The sequence below is a fragment of the Pseudochaenichthys georgianus genome, chromosome 11, assembly GCF_902827115.2.
Source record: "Pseudochaenichthys georgianus chromosome 11, fPseGeo1.2, whole genome shotgun sequence".
Lineage (NCBI taxonomy): Eukaryota > Metazoa > Chordata > Actinopteri > Perciformes > Channichthyidae > Pseudochaenichthys > Pseudochaenichthys georgianus.
Genome location: NC_047513.1, coordinates 16619308 through 16635344, shown reverse-complemented (window position 1 = coordinate 16635344; position 16037 = coordinate 16619308). Strand labels below are relative to the sequence as shown.

The 16037-nt window shown below is 39.0% G+C and overlaps 1 protein-coding gene across 1 annotated transcript; it reads right to left on the bottom strand.

The window, feature by feature from the left end:
- Window positions 1-6283: 6283 nt before the first annotated feature.
- LOC117454802 (CD59 glycoprotein-like) lies at window positions 6284-8997 on the bottom strand. The gene is made up of 4 exons (XM_034093998.1): window positions 8942-8997; window positions 8608-8696; window positions 7863-7970; window positions 6284-6860 (listed from the first exon to the last, which is right to left on the bottom strand). The coding sequence occupies exons 2-4, from the start codon at window positions 8660-8662 to the stop codon at window positions 6700-6702; spliced, it is 324 nt and encodes a 107-aa protein (XP_033949889.1). The 5' UTR covers window positions 8663-8696; window positions 8942-8997; the 3' UTR covers window positions 6284-6699.
- Between the last annotated feature and the right edge of the window lie 7040 nt (window positions 8998-16037).

Here is a 16037-nt window from a genome sequence, read left to right as displayed (position 1 = left end):
CTGCAGTCACGCTGATGTCCTCTGTGGGTCTGAAGTGTGTGTTCTGAGTGAGGGAACGTCATCTAAGCACCCACTCACGCTGCTGAAGCGGCACGCCCCTGCCCCTTCTCACCCTTGACCTCGGCTCTATTGGCCCTCCATGCTTGAGTGGTCATTACATATTATCTCCAAGACAAAGAGGAAATCTGTCTGTGTCAGAAACAGACAGAGAGAGAGCAGGGGGGGCAATATGGATTTATGTCAGTGATTTAAGATCTCTATAATTCTGACTGTTGCCCAATATAATTAGAATTAAATAAGAATACAAGCAACCTCACTGTTTAATACATTTGGCAAGGTTCTTTTATTTAAATGAGTAATTCTTAAGAAACACATCTACATTTCCAGACAATCAGATGCTCACTGGCTATCCAGTATATGTATATTTTATGGCCAACTAATTATTTGCAGTTGAACTCAACAATTTGTATATTAATCCTTACATTTAACAACCACTATATACATCTAGTATATGCCCTATATTCATACAATATGACATACAATAGTAGAGGGTCCCAATGAATCTAATTGCCGTGTTATTTTCTATAATGTGGGGTTTTATTGTGAACATTTTCTCAAAATGTAGCTTTTTCTCTGTGAAATCTTGGATTTCTTTTCGGTCAGTTTACAATGTGCTACAAAACACAGTAGTTCCCATAAGCCTCAGCAGCAATTTCCCGATTCCATGTCTAAAGAAATAATTTACAAAACCTTTATTCAGTGTCAACGTATACACACAGCGAAACTCAGTGGATTCGACAACTCAGCATGAAAAGGTTTGATAACATCAGTTCAGTTTTTCTATGACCTCACTGTTCAAAGCTCAGGGTTTGTGTGCGTCTGTGTGTGTGTGTGTGTGTGTGTGTGTGTGTGTGTGTGTGTGTGTGTGTGTGTGTGTGTGTGTGTGTGTGTGTGTGTGTGTGTGTGTGTGTGTGTGTGTGTGTGTGTGTGTGTGTGTGTGTGTGTGTGTGTGTGTCTGTGTGTGTGTGTGTGTGTCTGTGTGTGTGGGTGGTGTGTGTCAGTGTCAGCCCCAGAGGTATAATCTTTTCCCCTTGTATTCCCGCTGTGCTCTCTCTCTCTCCCAGATCTTAGCCTGTATCCCCTACTGGGACAATGAGTTTGTGTGTGTCTGTGTGTGTGTGTGTGTGTGTGTGTGTGTGTGTCCTCCCAGTGTGTGCATGTGTCAGATACCCAGGAGACAAACACCCCATGGGAACTCTGACACACACATGCCTGAAGGCCCCCAGGAGAGTGAAAAAGCAGAAGACAAAGAGATGGATTAATCAAAGAGAAAATGTTGTTTAGAATAAAATCCACTCACCTTATGTCGGTATTTTCACAAACCATTCAGGTTAAATGCTGTAGCTTTTGTTTGTATTAAAGTTTTATGAGTAGTACTGTAGAAGAAGAAAAATAGCAGGCTTTTCCGGAGAAACCAATAAAGGGAGACAGAAAAAAAGAGTGCCATGAAGAGAGAACAGATTAAGCGAAATTAACAATTTCTCAGAGCTAATTGGATTAATAAGAAAGCAAAATTAATGTGGGATGATCTGCTGTGTGAGTGTTCGTGTGTGCGTGTCTATGTGCAGCAGTTGTTGGGCCTAAAGCGAAAATATAGAGAAAGAAATAAAGACAGATTTAGACGGACACAGAGAGGGAGAGACAGATTTGGAGAAACGAGAAAGACAAAAAGAGGAGAAGAAGAAAGCGAGGGAAACGTTCCTCCTCTCTGTCCTGGTCTGAAACTAATTGGTCCAGGATTAAAGAAGATTATATATAAAAAAAAAATCAGAACAATTATACAAAGCCCTCCACAGGTCTGGTTTCCATGGAGATAGTCCGCTGTGCAACAGTGCAACAGCAACAGGAAGAGAAAAGCTAAACCAGTTGCTGCTCTGATTACCAGAAAAAGACACAGTTTTAAACCAGTTTTAAACAAAACAGTGAAGCCCATTATCGCGCCATACAGGTAGTGAGCCAGTTTTCACTTCAACACTTTTTATTCTCATGGAAAATTATGAAAGGAGTGTATCAATGTTTTTTAAATCTGCTTCAAATCAAATCAAATCAAGTTTTATTTATATAGCACATTTATAAACGATTTTTGGTCGAGCCAAAGTGCTGTACATATAATAAAAATAGCCTACAGTAGAGACACTTTACAGCAAATACAACAGCACAGATTGTTCAGAATATCAGTAGACCCTCACATCGTACAAGGAAAAACTTTGAAAAACTTCCAGAGAAAACCCACAGTTTAAGGTTAAACATGGGAGAAACCTCAGGGAGAGCAACAGAGGAGGGATCCCTCTCCCAGGACGGACAGACGTGCAATAGATGCCGTGTGTAAATCGAAGAGATAATACATTTTACAGCATATAGACCGAATGTTAGGAAATGCATGTGTCTGTAATAAGAAGATGAATCCACGAGGATGTCAGCTACAATCCTGTGGAAGCCATCAGGGAAGCAGCATGACGAGACCCAAGGCAGGACCGCAGAGACAGGTTCAGCCACGACCCGAAGTCCACGACTTAATCCAGAACTCAGGATAGAGGATCCAAGACACAGGACTACAGCAAGAGGATCAGCCTCGACTCCGGATCCCGGCGTAGATATAGATACAAAACAAGAAGAAAGATTTGGCTGGGTTAATCTTGTCTGTTATGGGTCAAATAAAATACATTTAACATGTTAAATAGTGACATCCACATGATCAGAGAAACATTAGCTCTGCAGCAAAACATTTGTTGCATTAGATCTTGCGTTGACCTTATGACTTTTTCCATTGAGATTAAGGGGATCAGACATAGGATGTAACTATTTTAACTGTTGGCTGCAGCCTCTTGTTACAATAAATAAAGCACAAGTTTAGTTTTTTTAGAGGAAGTGCTGCCATCAAATGGAGTTTAATTGGTTGCATTAATCATTAAAACAGTCAGCAACAACACACCAACAACCCCTTATGATATTGAATAAAAGAAGTCTTTGGCATTTAAAAACTGTTTATGTCTTCATAACTATGTTGAAATGCAAAAAAGTGAGAGAGTACGAAGAGGGCAGGAGAGAAAACAGAAAGCTCCTGAGGCGTCACGCAGTCTGAACAAGAACACTTCTTCAAAATGTTAAACTTTAATTACTCGCCGAGGCATCTTCCTGTTTCAACATCCGACCAAACACCTGCTGTTAATTAAAAACAGGCTTCTACCTTTCAAAAAGCAGCTGATACTCCCTGATTGTAGTTGCTGTGTATGGATATCAGTTAAAACAGTCACAAGTGCTGCTGCAGGTGCTGCTGCTGCATGTCAGTGCTTGAACAAAGGCTTTACAACGTGTCAGCTGTTGTTTTTTCTCTGTGTGTCACGCTGCTGGTTTGTCTGTGAAATGCACTCGACTCTGCAGCAGGAAGCTTTCCTCTCCGTCAGTCTTACAGGCTGGGAGACGAGCTGACAGATCAGTCTTCCCGTTCCATCATCGCCTCTGAAATATATTCTACCATCTTTAGGGTTTTGATCACAGACACGCACCTGTAGCATCTGCCAACTGACTTAGGAATCATGACATGTTTCCTGTTGTATTCTATTTCATCAGTTTGGTGGAAAGGATTTGGTTTGTTGGGGTCTTCGTTGCAGTGGCCTCAAGAGCTCAGTACACCACATGTTCAAGTCCAGTAGGAGCAGTATGTTATTATGAGTTTGTCCTGTTTTGTTGTGGCTAGTGCGAGAGGACAGGTGCCACATACTTGTTATTGCATTCCATGTTTATTAATCTTTGTTATATTATAATAACATTACCAAAAGATTACTGATTTCACCCGACACTCAAGCTCGTTATAGTCTCCGTTTCCCAGTTATTCACACACACACACACACACACACACACACACACACACACACACACACACACACACACACACACACACACACACACACACACACACACACACACACACACACACACACACACACACACACACACCTGGTATTTTCCTTCCCATGCTCGGCCAGATGTTATCATTGAGATTTTGATGTAAAATCAAGTGTGAGAAATGTTTTTAATTATCGAGCCACCTGGACAGGGTTGTTGCAAGCAGACACACACACAAACACACACACACACAAACACACACACACACACACACACACACACACATTTATATATTTTGCATTAAATAGCATCACTCGCTATGATGCATTTTGATTGTCTTGGAACAATTGCCTGTAACCCTCAACTTTGTAAATGTAAAAAACATCTAGAGTTCTTTGGCAAGAATAAATGTTCTGTTTTGTGACATCCAAAGGATAGAATTACACCAACACACACAAACACACATTGACATACACTCACTCATTGTTTCAGGTAACAGATGTTGTCCTTCTTTTGATTAAAGTCAACAAATTAAGACATTGTACTCACTCACTGCTGCAGAAAAAACATATTATTCTATAATGGGATGTGGGGGAATACTGCAGCTTGTTTATAATCTCAATGCGATCTTAATTATTATTCAAGGGCAGCAGATATTCATTCATGGACTTTGCTGATCTTCTTCAGACTGTGTTCCTATTGTTGATTGGAGTCATTGCTATTATGAGAGCTTTTGAAAATCATAGTTTTGCATCCAGCCATCACACATGGAGTGTTTCAGGCCACTGAGCCGCTAAAGCATCGTGTTGTCGACCCCTCTCTCTGCTGGATGTGTCTCCCCTGGTCTATCCATCTTTCACATCTTGCTACACAGTGTGCTGTCTAAGACGAATACAAAACAATACATTGCTTAATACTGCATCAATGTTTGCACAGCAGCCTTGAATGTTCAAACTAAAAGTGTGTGTGCACCTGTGGAACACATTTTAAGAAAAAGACAACTTGTTTTCTTTCAAGGTAATTACTTCAGGAAAATAAGAGAGTCCTTGTCAAGGGTTCATCGCAAAAGCTTTCGGGATAGTCTTGAGTCAAAATACCAAATCTAAATGCGAACAACTGATAAACTCTTTATAAAGGGGCCTTCTTAAAAAGTAAGACCTTCACAAATGCTAATATAGAGTTAAAATAACTTCAAAAGAATAAAAGAAGACAAAGTAAAAAAGAAATTGCAGCAGTAGAATCAAGATGAATGGCAATAATTATAAACAAAGTGATAAAGTATGAATTATATAGTAATGGTTAAAGAAATAAGACGTTCAAAATGTGTTATAGTATGTTGAGAACATCTACAGGTTTGCATGACAGACAATGTAACAGAGGGTGACATGTAAAAGCAGGTCACTGGACAGTGTGTGTGTGTGTGTGTGTGTGTGCGTGCGTGCGTGCGTGCGTGCGCGCGCAAAGTCGGCGCACACCTGCTGGGGAGGAGTACAAAGGCCGCGGACTATCTTCACTCTGGAGGCTTTGTTGAGGAACAGACGCCTCTCGCTATTTGCTCGTCGTTCTGTGTTTTACTTGTGTGTTTTTATTGATTGTGATACATTCTGTTAACAGGGGTTAACTCGTATGTGCTTAGTGTCGTGTTGATATATGTGTTTAGAGTAGTGTGTTCGGTTACCTTATTTAGCTGTGTTTTCTTGCAGCCTCCTTTCGTTAGTGTTCAGTGATTTCAGGTGTGTAAATAGGCTCACTTTTGAGAGTCCTTCTTTAGTTTGGTTGCCTATTTAAACTTGCGCCCTTGTGGGCTCTATTGTTTATTATGTAAACCGGTGTTTGTGGCAATTTGTTTGTTTCAGGCTGCGTGCCTGCCATTTTGTTTACCGCTGCTATTTAAAATAAACCACTTATTATACCAATCTGGTCGTATCGCTTCCCTTTGGTTCCCCTAGCCCAAGTGTGTGTGTGTGTGTGTGTGTGTGTGTGTGTGTGTGTGTGTGTGTGTGTGTGTGTGTGTGTGTGTGTGTGTGTGTGTGTGTGTGTGTGTGTGTGTGTGTGTGTGTGTGTGTGTGTGTGTGTGCGTGCATGCGTGCGTGCGTGCGTGCGTGCGTGCGTGTGTGTGTGTGTGTGTGTGTGTGGACCTTCACTGTCAGACGGAATAGCCCTAACAGCCTGATCGTGTCCCTTCTGCCCATAACATGTGTTGGTGTCCATTTCCTGTATATATCAGTAGATGGTAAAAACATTGATTAGGTTTATCATTTTACAGCTGAGCACACTTGCATGATATTGCCTGGAAAAAAGTGGTCCAAGTTGCACAGTGTTGGAACGAACAAAAAAACATAGTTTTAGATAATTAATAAGTCTTGAAACAATCAAATATACTTCTTTAAGTATTCATGCACATGCATGTATTTTTTATTTTAAGTTGTGTACATTTCTAAGATGTTAAAAAGTGAAATGTATCTTACCAAGTGGTGGCCCTGAGTGCCCTGCAGCTTTGCTTGCAGAAAGGACTGCTCCACCCCCAGACAAAATGCCACACCCATATCATTCCCTCATTGTATTGGACACCAGCATGTCAGGTGACATTGTGTATATTTAAAAAATATATATATATATTTAGAGGGTCAGTGTGAGGTCGAAAAAAGGGGTTTGTTGCCTGAAGGCAACAGTATGCCATAGAGGGACGTTAAGTGCTTAATGTTCAGCAGTGGTAATACAAATACACGCTACATGAAATGATCCACATACTGAAATCACGTGACTGTATTTGTTCTTCTTCCTTCTCATTTCTTAACCCAAAAAGTCCTTGAACTTCTGAAACCAACTTTTCTCTTGGCCATTGCAGAGTTTTGACTGACAGCAGTTGAATTTGAAGTCAGCGAGGGAATAGTTGACGGCCAGAGTCATGATGTCACAGTCTGCGTACCTCATACACGAGGTGTAGGTATTTTCTGAGGGGAGAGTGAGAGACCCAACATTAGTCCTTTGTGCATTACATTCATTGTAACAGATAACAAGAAGATGAACAAACACAACAAAGCATTATCATACTCAAAATTGTTTGTGTGTCATTAGTTTTTGTCAGATCAAATGTGTACATTTTTGCCAATTTATGCCAGGAAATTAACAGCCAGAAAATACATTTAAAATGCCAGCAAAATATTAAGTATGTCTCAATACATAGTATGTCAAATTCAGCATGCTCTTCTGTCGTTCTATTGTAGCACAAGGGTCAAAGCTCAATGTGTAATGTTATGACAGAGTAATATTTCCTAAAGTGGAATATCCCAGTGTTATGTACTGTATATTGCATGCACAAGCCTGACTTTGTTATGGCAGTTGCAGCACATATTATTGGAAATAAGGAAAAGTGCACAGTTTGGAACGCAGCCCATGTGTTGGGGAATAACAACAAATAAACCTTGAACCTTCGTTCAACAGAAAAGAGGTGTATTTCGGTTTCTAATTCAAAAAATGTGTTTTCACACCGACCTGCATCATGACAGAAATATTATGTTCTTTTATCATTCAAATTGTAAATGTAACTTTTTACCATTGTTTCCTGAAAGTAATAATCTTGAAGATTTTCATTTATATATATATATATGACGATTGAGGTAACACAATGGTGAGTGAGAGCCTGCAACACTGATGAAAGTATTGCAATATGTTTCTGTGGCAAAATGTATAGACAGCATTTTGTTTTAAATTACTGTTAATGCAAACAAAAAGCCATTTCCTACTGCTACATCTTTACATTCAATCAAGAAAATGCAACTTTAAATATGAAGTAGTCAAATAAATGCAAAATGACTTTCCATTCAGTTGAATTTTTGCCGGACTATTTTATGACAAAAGATTGTTTTGCTGTATTCAGTATTTCATGACCTGTAGTTTTAATCTGTATTTTCCTGTTGTGTTTTCAAATCCACCAAATATTTAACAACACTTACCACCACTGGTGAGTTTGAGGCAGCTGTCCTGTCCCTGGTTACACTCCAGTTTGGCAGCACAGCTGTTGGAGGAGCCATCAGGGCAGGAGTAACACTGGATGGAGAGGCCTGGACAAGAGAGGGATCAAAAGATTCAGTCTCAGGTGGAACAGCCAGTGTTTTGTGAATGTGAACTCATCTCCCATGGTCATGTTCCTGAGATAAGAAATGTTGAATCAATATTATCATATAACTCTTGCCAAGAAAGCGAATAATAGCACATTTGACAAGATGTTAACTATCTCTTAATGTCAGATATTGGAGGTGTCAGCAAAGTAAATGATACTTCCTGCTAAAATTATAATAACAAAAACAATTGTTTACTGTGACGTCTCAATAACAAAGCAAATAAATCCGGGAGCTTTTATCCCTGAAAATAAAATGCTTCGGACATATAGTTTTTCATACATTTCTAGACCTTTGTCAATTAATCAAACCAACACGTAACAACACAATTATGCACAAAGCAAACTGCTAACCTGAGACATCATGATAAATATTATGGATACATATTTCTCACTGACTCTGCATAGTGTGAAGCACATGATGCAAGAAGAGAACATGCAAACTGCATATTGATCTGCCAAAATATTCTGATGGTTTTCTATCTCTCTGACTTAGCCCCACTTGGCTGCGCTCTTCATGAGTAGGAAAAAGCCTTAATGAAAGCAGTACTGATTCCTTCTGCAACCCTTTTTTTTCTTACCAAATCCAAACATTGCAAAGCTGACAGCGAGGCACAACACCACAGAGCTCCTCATCGTGACTGAAAACACTGTCAAGTCTGGAAAAAAACTAAAATAAGGAAAATATCACAATAGCGTCACAGCTGGATTAAGAGAAGGAAATAATTGTTGAAGTGAAAAAAGGATAATATTTGCAAAAAGTTAAAAAAAAATGGTGAAATATGTCTTAAAATTACAAAGCAGGACAGATATAAATATGACATAACTGATACAAAATGTGTCATTTGGCAGTAATTAAACTATCTATAAACATTTTCTCCACTAATGTTAGCCTTGCAGTCAAAGAACACTTACCTCTAGATGTGAGGGAAATGACCTTCAGCTCATGGAGAAGAGGCTTTTGTAGCAACATTGACAGGGTAAGTATACAAAACATTTGTTTGGGTTCAAAGTCTGTTTGGTTTTGATCCAGGCGTCAATAATAATGGCCAATAAAGTGCCCAGTTCGTATAAAACAGAGACATTTTAAATAGATTTAAGAAATCTTTTAATGTCGTTTTCTTTAGAAATATCTACCTAGTAAGTTAATTCAATGTTTTTTATTTCAAAATGGACACAGGACTCACTAGAGCAGTGGTTCTCAAAGTTTTTTCAATAATGTACCCCCATTGAAAAAAATATTCCATTAGTTGCATTGAACTGATCGTTTTAATAAGTTGTACTTACAATGTAGTGAGAAACATGGGCTTGTGCTTCACTGAGGATCTTTGTCATTCTCGATGACAGGGAGGCAAACTGCAGTTATTACACTTCGCGTTTTGAAATATGTGTAACTCTGTTCATATAATACCCACACTGCTCTAACTTCAATACTTTTACTAAAATTGGTATATTTATTTATTTGGGGGCGTGGGGAATGAAGAGAAACAAATATATGAGCATTTTATGAGCATGGGATTTTGACCCCTCATATAAACATATGCATAATGCTGCGCTATACTTTGCGGCCACACGCCGTTGCCAAGCAACGCTTATTGTTTAGGTCCTTCGATAAGCAGGCAGTCATATCATTAGCTAGAACCAGAGCCGTATAATAGAAGAGTTACGACAACGGAAGTCCAAAAACGGTTATCGTCACGTGGTTCATGTAGACGAGGATCGTTCCCCGGAAGTTCATGGCGGGCAATGTGAATGCAATGATAACAGGAGATAGAACTACGATTTTTGGTAATTATTAGTGAATAAAGGTTTTGATTTGCAATATTTATACAACAAATCGATATGTGTATGTATTTACATCAATATGTTTTCAAAAATAAAATAGAATTTGCTAATATTAAGTGATAATATTAGGATTAGTGTGAACAACTCATTTACATGTACTAACAGTGCCTTGGTTAAAGAGCCTGTTGTTGTTTATTTATAGCTTTGAATTCTTTAAAACCAATATTATCTTCTTAAACTTGTATGGTAGCCAGGAGCATCACTTTCTAATGTTTATTGATATATTTAGAGGGAGGGGATCTAAAGTAATGCTTTAAAATTCAGATTAGATTAATTTCTACCATTTTCTTAAATTCATGGTATTTTCAGTAATCCTATGGTAATTGAGGACACAAGTTATCTAAATGACTAATGTCATCTTTATGGCTTTCAGAAAGGACAGGAGACCGACAGGTGACTATCAAAGGACTTGCAGCAGCAGCAGCAGCAGCAGCATGATGATGATGTTAAATGTGTTGTTTTAGGAACATCCATTGCAAATACATGGAATTCAATAAACATTGAATAGCATATCATGCAGTTTGTCTGTGCCTTTTCCTCCGTGTTGTCATGGTTTGCTGTGCTGCCTCCTAGTCGCCACCATGGTTTTCTGTGCTGCCTGGGGATGCTCCAATCGCTCAGAGAAAGGAGTACGAATGTACGGCTTCCCCACTGACACAGAGCGGAGGAAGCAGGAGCAATTTCACGACCAACAGCAACAAAATATGTGATTTATATACAAACACTGCATTTGCACTTTTTCACAAAACGAAAACCACACCATTGGGAAAGCTTAATGTTTTGTTTAATAAATAAAAAAACAGGGAAAGGCTTGAAAAACACAGAGTTGAGACTCAGGGTGCAGGGTGAGGGTCTCAGTGCAGGTATTCAGGCTCCATTGAATCCCCCTCTGGTTCTTGTGCTGAAAGAGGGAGTAACAGACAGGAGAAAGGGTTATACACACCTATATAGCACACCTATTGCCTTGGGGAGATAACGTGTGATCTTTGTTCCCAACTGAAGTTATGGAACTTTATTATTTGTGAGTTTAACAAAGTATGACAAATGGCATCAGTAACAAATATGATATGAATTTCTATAAAGTTGTCTCACATTCTTGGTCATATTTTATATACAGTATGTAATGAGTATAACATGTCCAGTAAGTATAAAGTGTTTCCTAATACTGTGTATTCAACCACTATGGAATATGTATGTGGGCAGACAAAACTGAGTTGTTCTGTGTGTGAAGTAACCTCAAGTCACTCGTTTGTCAAGACAAAAAAGGGCAAGACTAGGCTGAGAGCAGAGGCTATACCCACCATCTTCGTGCATCGCCCTGTGGTCAAAAAGAGAAGGGCCCCTGTATCTACAAAGCCCATAGCTCATGATCACAGCGATAGTGTGAAAGGTGACACAGGTATAATAAGTATGAACTCTTAGTAACAAAAGTAATATTTCTTATTTTTAAGTGGTATAATATTTTAAATGTTCGAACATTTACAGTGCCATGTCTTCGACTTACATTAGTCTCAAAGATTGAAGGAAGAAGGGAAGGGATCACTGCCTCCACCTGCCAGCACCCAGCCAGAGGAGCGCAAACAACAAAAACAAGCAAGGTGTCCCATCATGTACCTGGAAGTTTGGGTTGGCAAAATGGAGTAAGAGAGGGACTTGAAAAACCTTGGTGGCTCTCTACTCATGTTGTTACAGTTGTCTTGGTTACAACTCTCAAGTTTTTTTGTGCCATTTCCACATCTTTAGAAAATATGAAAAAATGGAAGTGAAATCAACCTCTTCTCTGGAGAACACACTTTGATTTCTCTGTCTTGTGAGTTTGCAGTCTTGCAGTTTTGCTCCTCCACCTGTAACATCACTGCCCCTCCACGTGCCATACAGTAGGTTACTAACAAGATTACTTATATAATACAGTGATAGAATACATGTTTAGTATGCTTACTTATATAAAACAGTAGTATTAAACTTACCTTGTGTTTTCACTCTCACTTAAGTCCCTCTCCCTTTGCCATCAATCCAAAATCAGCTGAGCTGCAACATTATACAGACAGGTAATAATCAACATAATCACAAGGACACAATATGGCTCTGCTAAAAACACTCACTCTTATACGCACCAAAGTTATATTTATCTAATATTTAACTCCCTCCACCCCCACATACAATCCCGTTTAGAAGCCCCTCTTCTATAATTCAACAACGTTGGACGAAATGACATTAAGAGAACGGAATTTACAATTGAAAGGCTGTTCAACGTGTGTTGCTAACTTGCTTCGGTATCCTAGCTTGATCTGTTATCTGTAAACGTTCCTTAAATCTACTAATTTAGGGATAATCCACTGACATCCTTTAATACACATGTTAATTTGAATAAAATGTACTGATAATTAGTGATGTTACGTATTGCGCCGAGGCTTCGGAGCGTGTGTCGAGTAATCCCCGAAGCTTTTTGTGAAGCATGTACCGAGGCTTGTATCGTTTTGGGCCAGTGACGTCATCGATGACAAACGAAGCCTCGCTGCCTGTCGACACCACGTGACTGCTTCAGGAAGCGATTCAGATCGGTTGAACCGTTGAACCACAACACTCATAATACCCATGGATGTATAATAAGAATCACATTATCCTTCCTGTCCCGGGCCCGGTGACACGATGGAATCAAGAGAGACCCTCACTTACATAGGTTGGAACATGTCAATAAGTAGCCTATAAATGGATGCAAGCATACATAAATGTAGGAATAAAAACATAAACAAATAAATGAATAAATACAGGAATACATATGTGTCAATGTTTTCAGGAAGATTTAATGTGTGTGCTGTGGCTCAGCTGGAAAGCAGTTGACTCACGACGGCAGGGTCCCTGGTTCAATGACTGCCCAATACGTATTTGTTGTTGTTTATAAAAGCTACAGCTAAATGAGATAATGTAGTTAATAAATGTATTCTTTGATATGGTTTAGCCTTTCTCAGGCTACAACATGGTTACATTTATGAATATTATTAAGGAATACAAATCCCTCTTTGCAATGTTTACCAGCCTCCTTAGGCTTTTCAATCACAATCATTCAACTGGAATAAATACAATATTGTTAACATGAAAATAGGATTTTATGTTCGTTGTTTAGAGTTATTCTAAGGCTTTACTCAATGGGAACTCGGTATAAGATAGAGCACACTGTTGAGATGTCCAATCTGCCTGTTTTACACACTTTGACCAGCAGGGGGTTTGTGTTCAAATGAAGCCCATGATGAAGCCTCATGAGATGAACCCTTTTGCGAACCAATTGGCTGGAAAGCTTCAAAGCTTCATAAGGCTTCATCTCGCCATCACTACTGATAATATCCGCAATATAAATCTTTAAACTTCTTCTTACCTTTAAAAGTCCGTCACGAACGGTCTATTATGCTGCAACTCCACAGCTCTGCTAGCCTTGGCGCTAACTTCCGGGGAACGATTGAGAGGCTCCACGATCCGCCATTGCTGTAAAAAAGTGGTCCATTGGAGTGAACGGAGATGTCGTAACTCTTCTATTATACGGCTCTGGATAGAACTAGCTAGATCTGATAGATTTGGACAAAAACGCGAGTGAAGAAAAACCGGACGCGAGAGAGAGATCAGAGATCAGATTAGCTGCTGCTGACGGAGAACACGCAGCTCTGCATGATCACAGCTCCGCTGCTGTGACGGACCGGTGAGCGGACCAAAATACGTTAGACCTAACACACTTAGCTGGTAAATCTACTCTTGAACTAGCTGAACTAGTTATAAATATATTTATTCTTTACTGTCGGGTCACTTATTACAGGTTCAGCGAGTTGCACGAGACTGACGGGCTGTCAGGAGAGGGAGAGGAAAAGAGATCGCCCTGTTTACTTTTCCCATTTTATTATCCAGAATTACTGTATACCTTTGAATAAAGTAGTTCATCTACTATTAGTAGTTTGTTTAAATGCATTAATTATGTTTTTTCATTAACATAAAATAAATCTCACGTACCCCCTGCAGTACTCCAACGTACCCCTAGGGGTCCACGTACCCCCATTTGAGAACCACTGCACTCGAGGGTAAAAGGACGTTTTTAATTAAATATTACACAATCATGCTTATTCAACTTGTGGAAAAATACAGAAATCTGCTCTTTAACCTCAGGAAATAAAAGTGAGAAACAAGCAAAGAGTCAAGGGAGAAATGTCAGAAGAAAGCTTTAAAGAAGAAAGAAAAGAGAGGGAAAGTAAATGAACTGTCTTGATAGGTGTGAGGAACTGATGGAAGACAGAAAATAACGACATACATAAGGAATAAATCAAACTAACTTTTTGGGCCACCATTCACAAGTTGCAGCATATCGTGATAGTTTGTTGCAGATTAATGTTTAATGGGATATGGTAACATGTTGATGCAGTTTATACAAATCCACTCTGCCTGAAATGTGGAGCTATACTGTATATGCGAGCTGAGAAACTGTAACTGCTGCAGGATTTGCCCTCAAAGTCAGATGTGTAATATCTCTGTCTATCAAAAATGGAGATGAGTCAGCACATTTCAGCTGAGCTAGAGGCTTACATTAATCAGTGTAAACTTTACCGACTTTATACCAGGCCTATACAGGAGAAAAACAACAAACCAGTGGGCAGGGACAGATGGCACACTGGGTAAAAGCTGTATCAAATTACATTAAATAACAGAAGGTATTAGAGTAGAAAGCATTATTAATCTAAGAGACGTTGTTACTTTTCTAAACACTTGATATCTGCACTGTAGTCAAGGAACTGAGAGACTACCTATAGTTGTTTTTAAGTCTTTGTTGGCAATAAGAAAAATATAAAATAATGGCAACTTTATTGTAAAAAAACTCAAATCAGAGCAGAACTAGAAAGAAGTGCTCGTCATTTGAGAGTTTCTTTGTTAATTAGAACAATATGCACTTATATTTCAAAAGACAGGTCAACAAATGTACAGAAAGAATACTATATTGCAGTGTTTTAACTGTTAACAATGAAAAGTGCCAGGAGAGAAGTTTTTTATTAAGACATTTTCACTCCATAAAAGGACTCAACCTCCCACTGCTGTCAGCAGCGACACAGGTTTTATGTCAATAAACATTCAATCGGGACTGAAACTCTCCTCCGGGTGTTATGAGTTTTACAATCCTGAATTCACATTAAGTCTTATTTTTTCCTCCTCTCTTGCTACACATCATTGTGCATTTCAGAGCCTGCTGAAGGCTTGAAATCAGTGTTCAGACATACACACGCTCACACACACTCTCATATACATGCACAAGAACCTTGAAATGAGAGTTCATGGTTCAGTTTCTCTACCCTAAGTATTTCCATTATGGACTTGCCGCTTCTTGAATCAGTTTAAGCGTTGGTGCTTATATAACAGTAGAGATCATGTCATTGTGAATAATAGATAAGATGATATTATAACCTGTAACAAGGTTTAACAGAATACAACCCTTAAAAGTGGGCCTGACCTACAAGTGATAAAAATCAATTAAAGAGAATAATTTCATGAGGAAATGCAGTCAGTGTCATGTTTAATTCAGAGGAGTTTGAAGAATAATCGTGAATCATTTTTCCCAGGGGGAAGCCCAACATTTTTTCAAAGCGGTTTAAATGTCGCCATCTGAAAGCAACGTGACTTTGCTTTGCCATTGGAGCTATTGAGGCTAATGACTGGCTGTCCTGCTGCTCATTACTTCTTGTCTGAGGCCGGGGCTAAAGGCTGGTGTAATAAGGCAAACCAGGGCTTTCATTTCTTTCTGGTGTCGGCTAAAAGTGGATTTCTTCTCTGTGCCTCTGCAGGGCTCACACTCAGCCTAAATAGATGTTTACTACAAGCAAGACGGGATACTTGTTTATTTAAATGTTAGGAAAACTGTTGACACCCATTACTTGCTGTGGCATTATGTGATTACAATTGAGATTTTCTTCAACACAAAATGTAGCGAAATCATGACATTTTTTAAAAGCAAAAACTCTTTGGCCACCAAGATGTAAACATTTACAAGAGATCCTTAAAAGTATTAACAGCAAGTTACAGCCACATCTACAGGACATGCTTCATAGCTGAATCTAACACACAAGATCTGGATCTGCTGCATGGATTTTGATTAACAAATATTCATTAATCTGCAATTTCATATAAGGGTGAAGCTAAT

Excerpts from the sequence above, each read along its gene's own strand:
- LOC117454802 (XM_034093998.1), bottom strand. The coding sequence starts at position 8,662 with ATGAGGAGCTCTGTGGTGTTGTGCCTCGCTGTCAGCTTTGCAATGTTT. Across the intron at positions 7,971-8,607 it reads CTTTGCAATGTTTGGATTTG|GCCTCTCCATCCAGTGTTAC; the intron begins GTAAGAAAAAAA and ends TCTCTTGTCCAG. Across the intron at positions 6,861-7,862 it reads CCTCAAACTCACCAGTGGTG|AAAATACCTACACCTCGTGT; the intron begins GTAAGTGTTGTT and ends CTCTCCCCTCAG.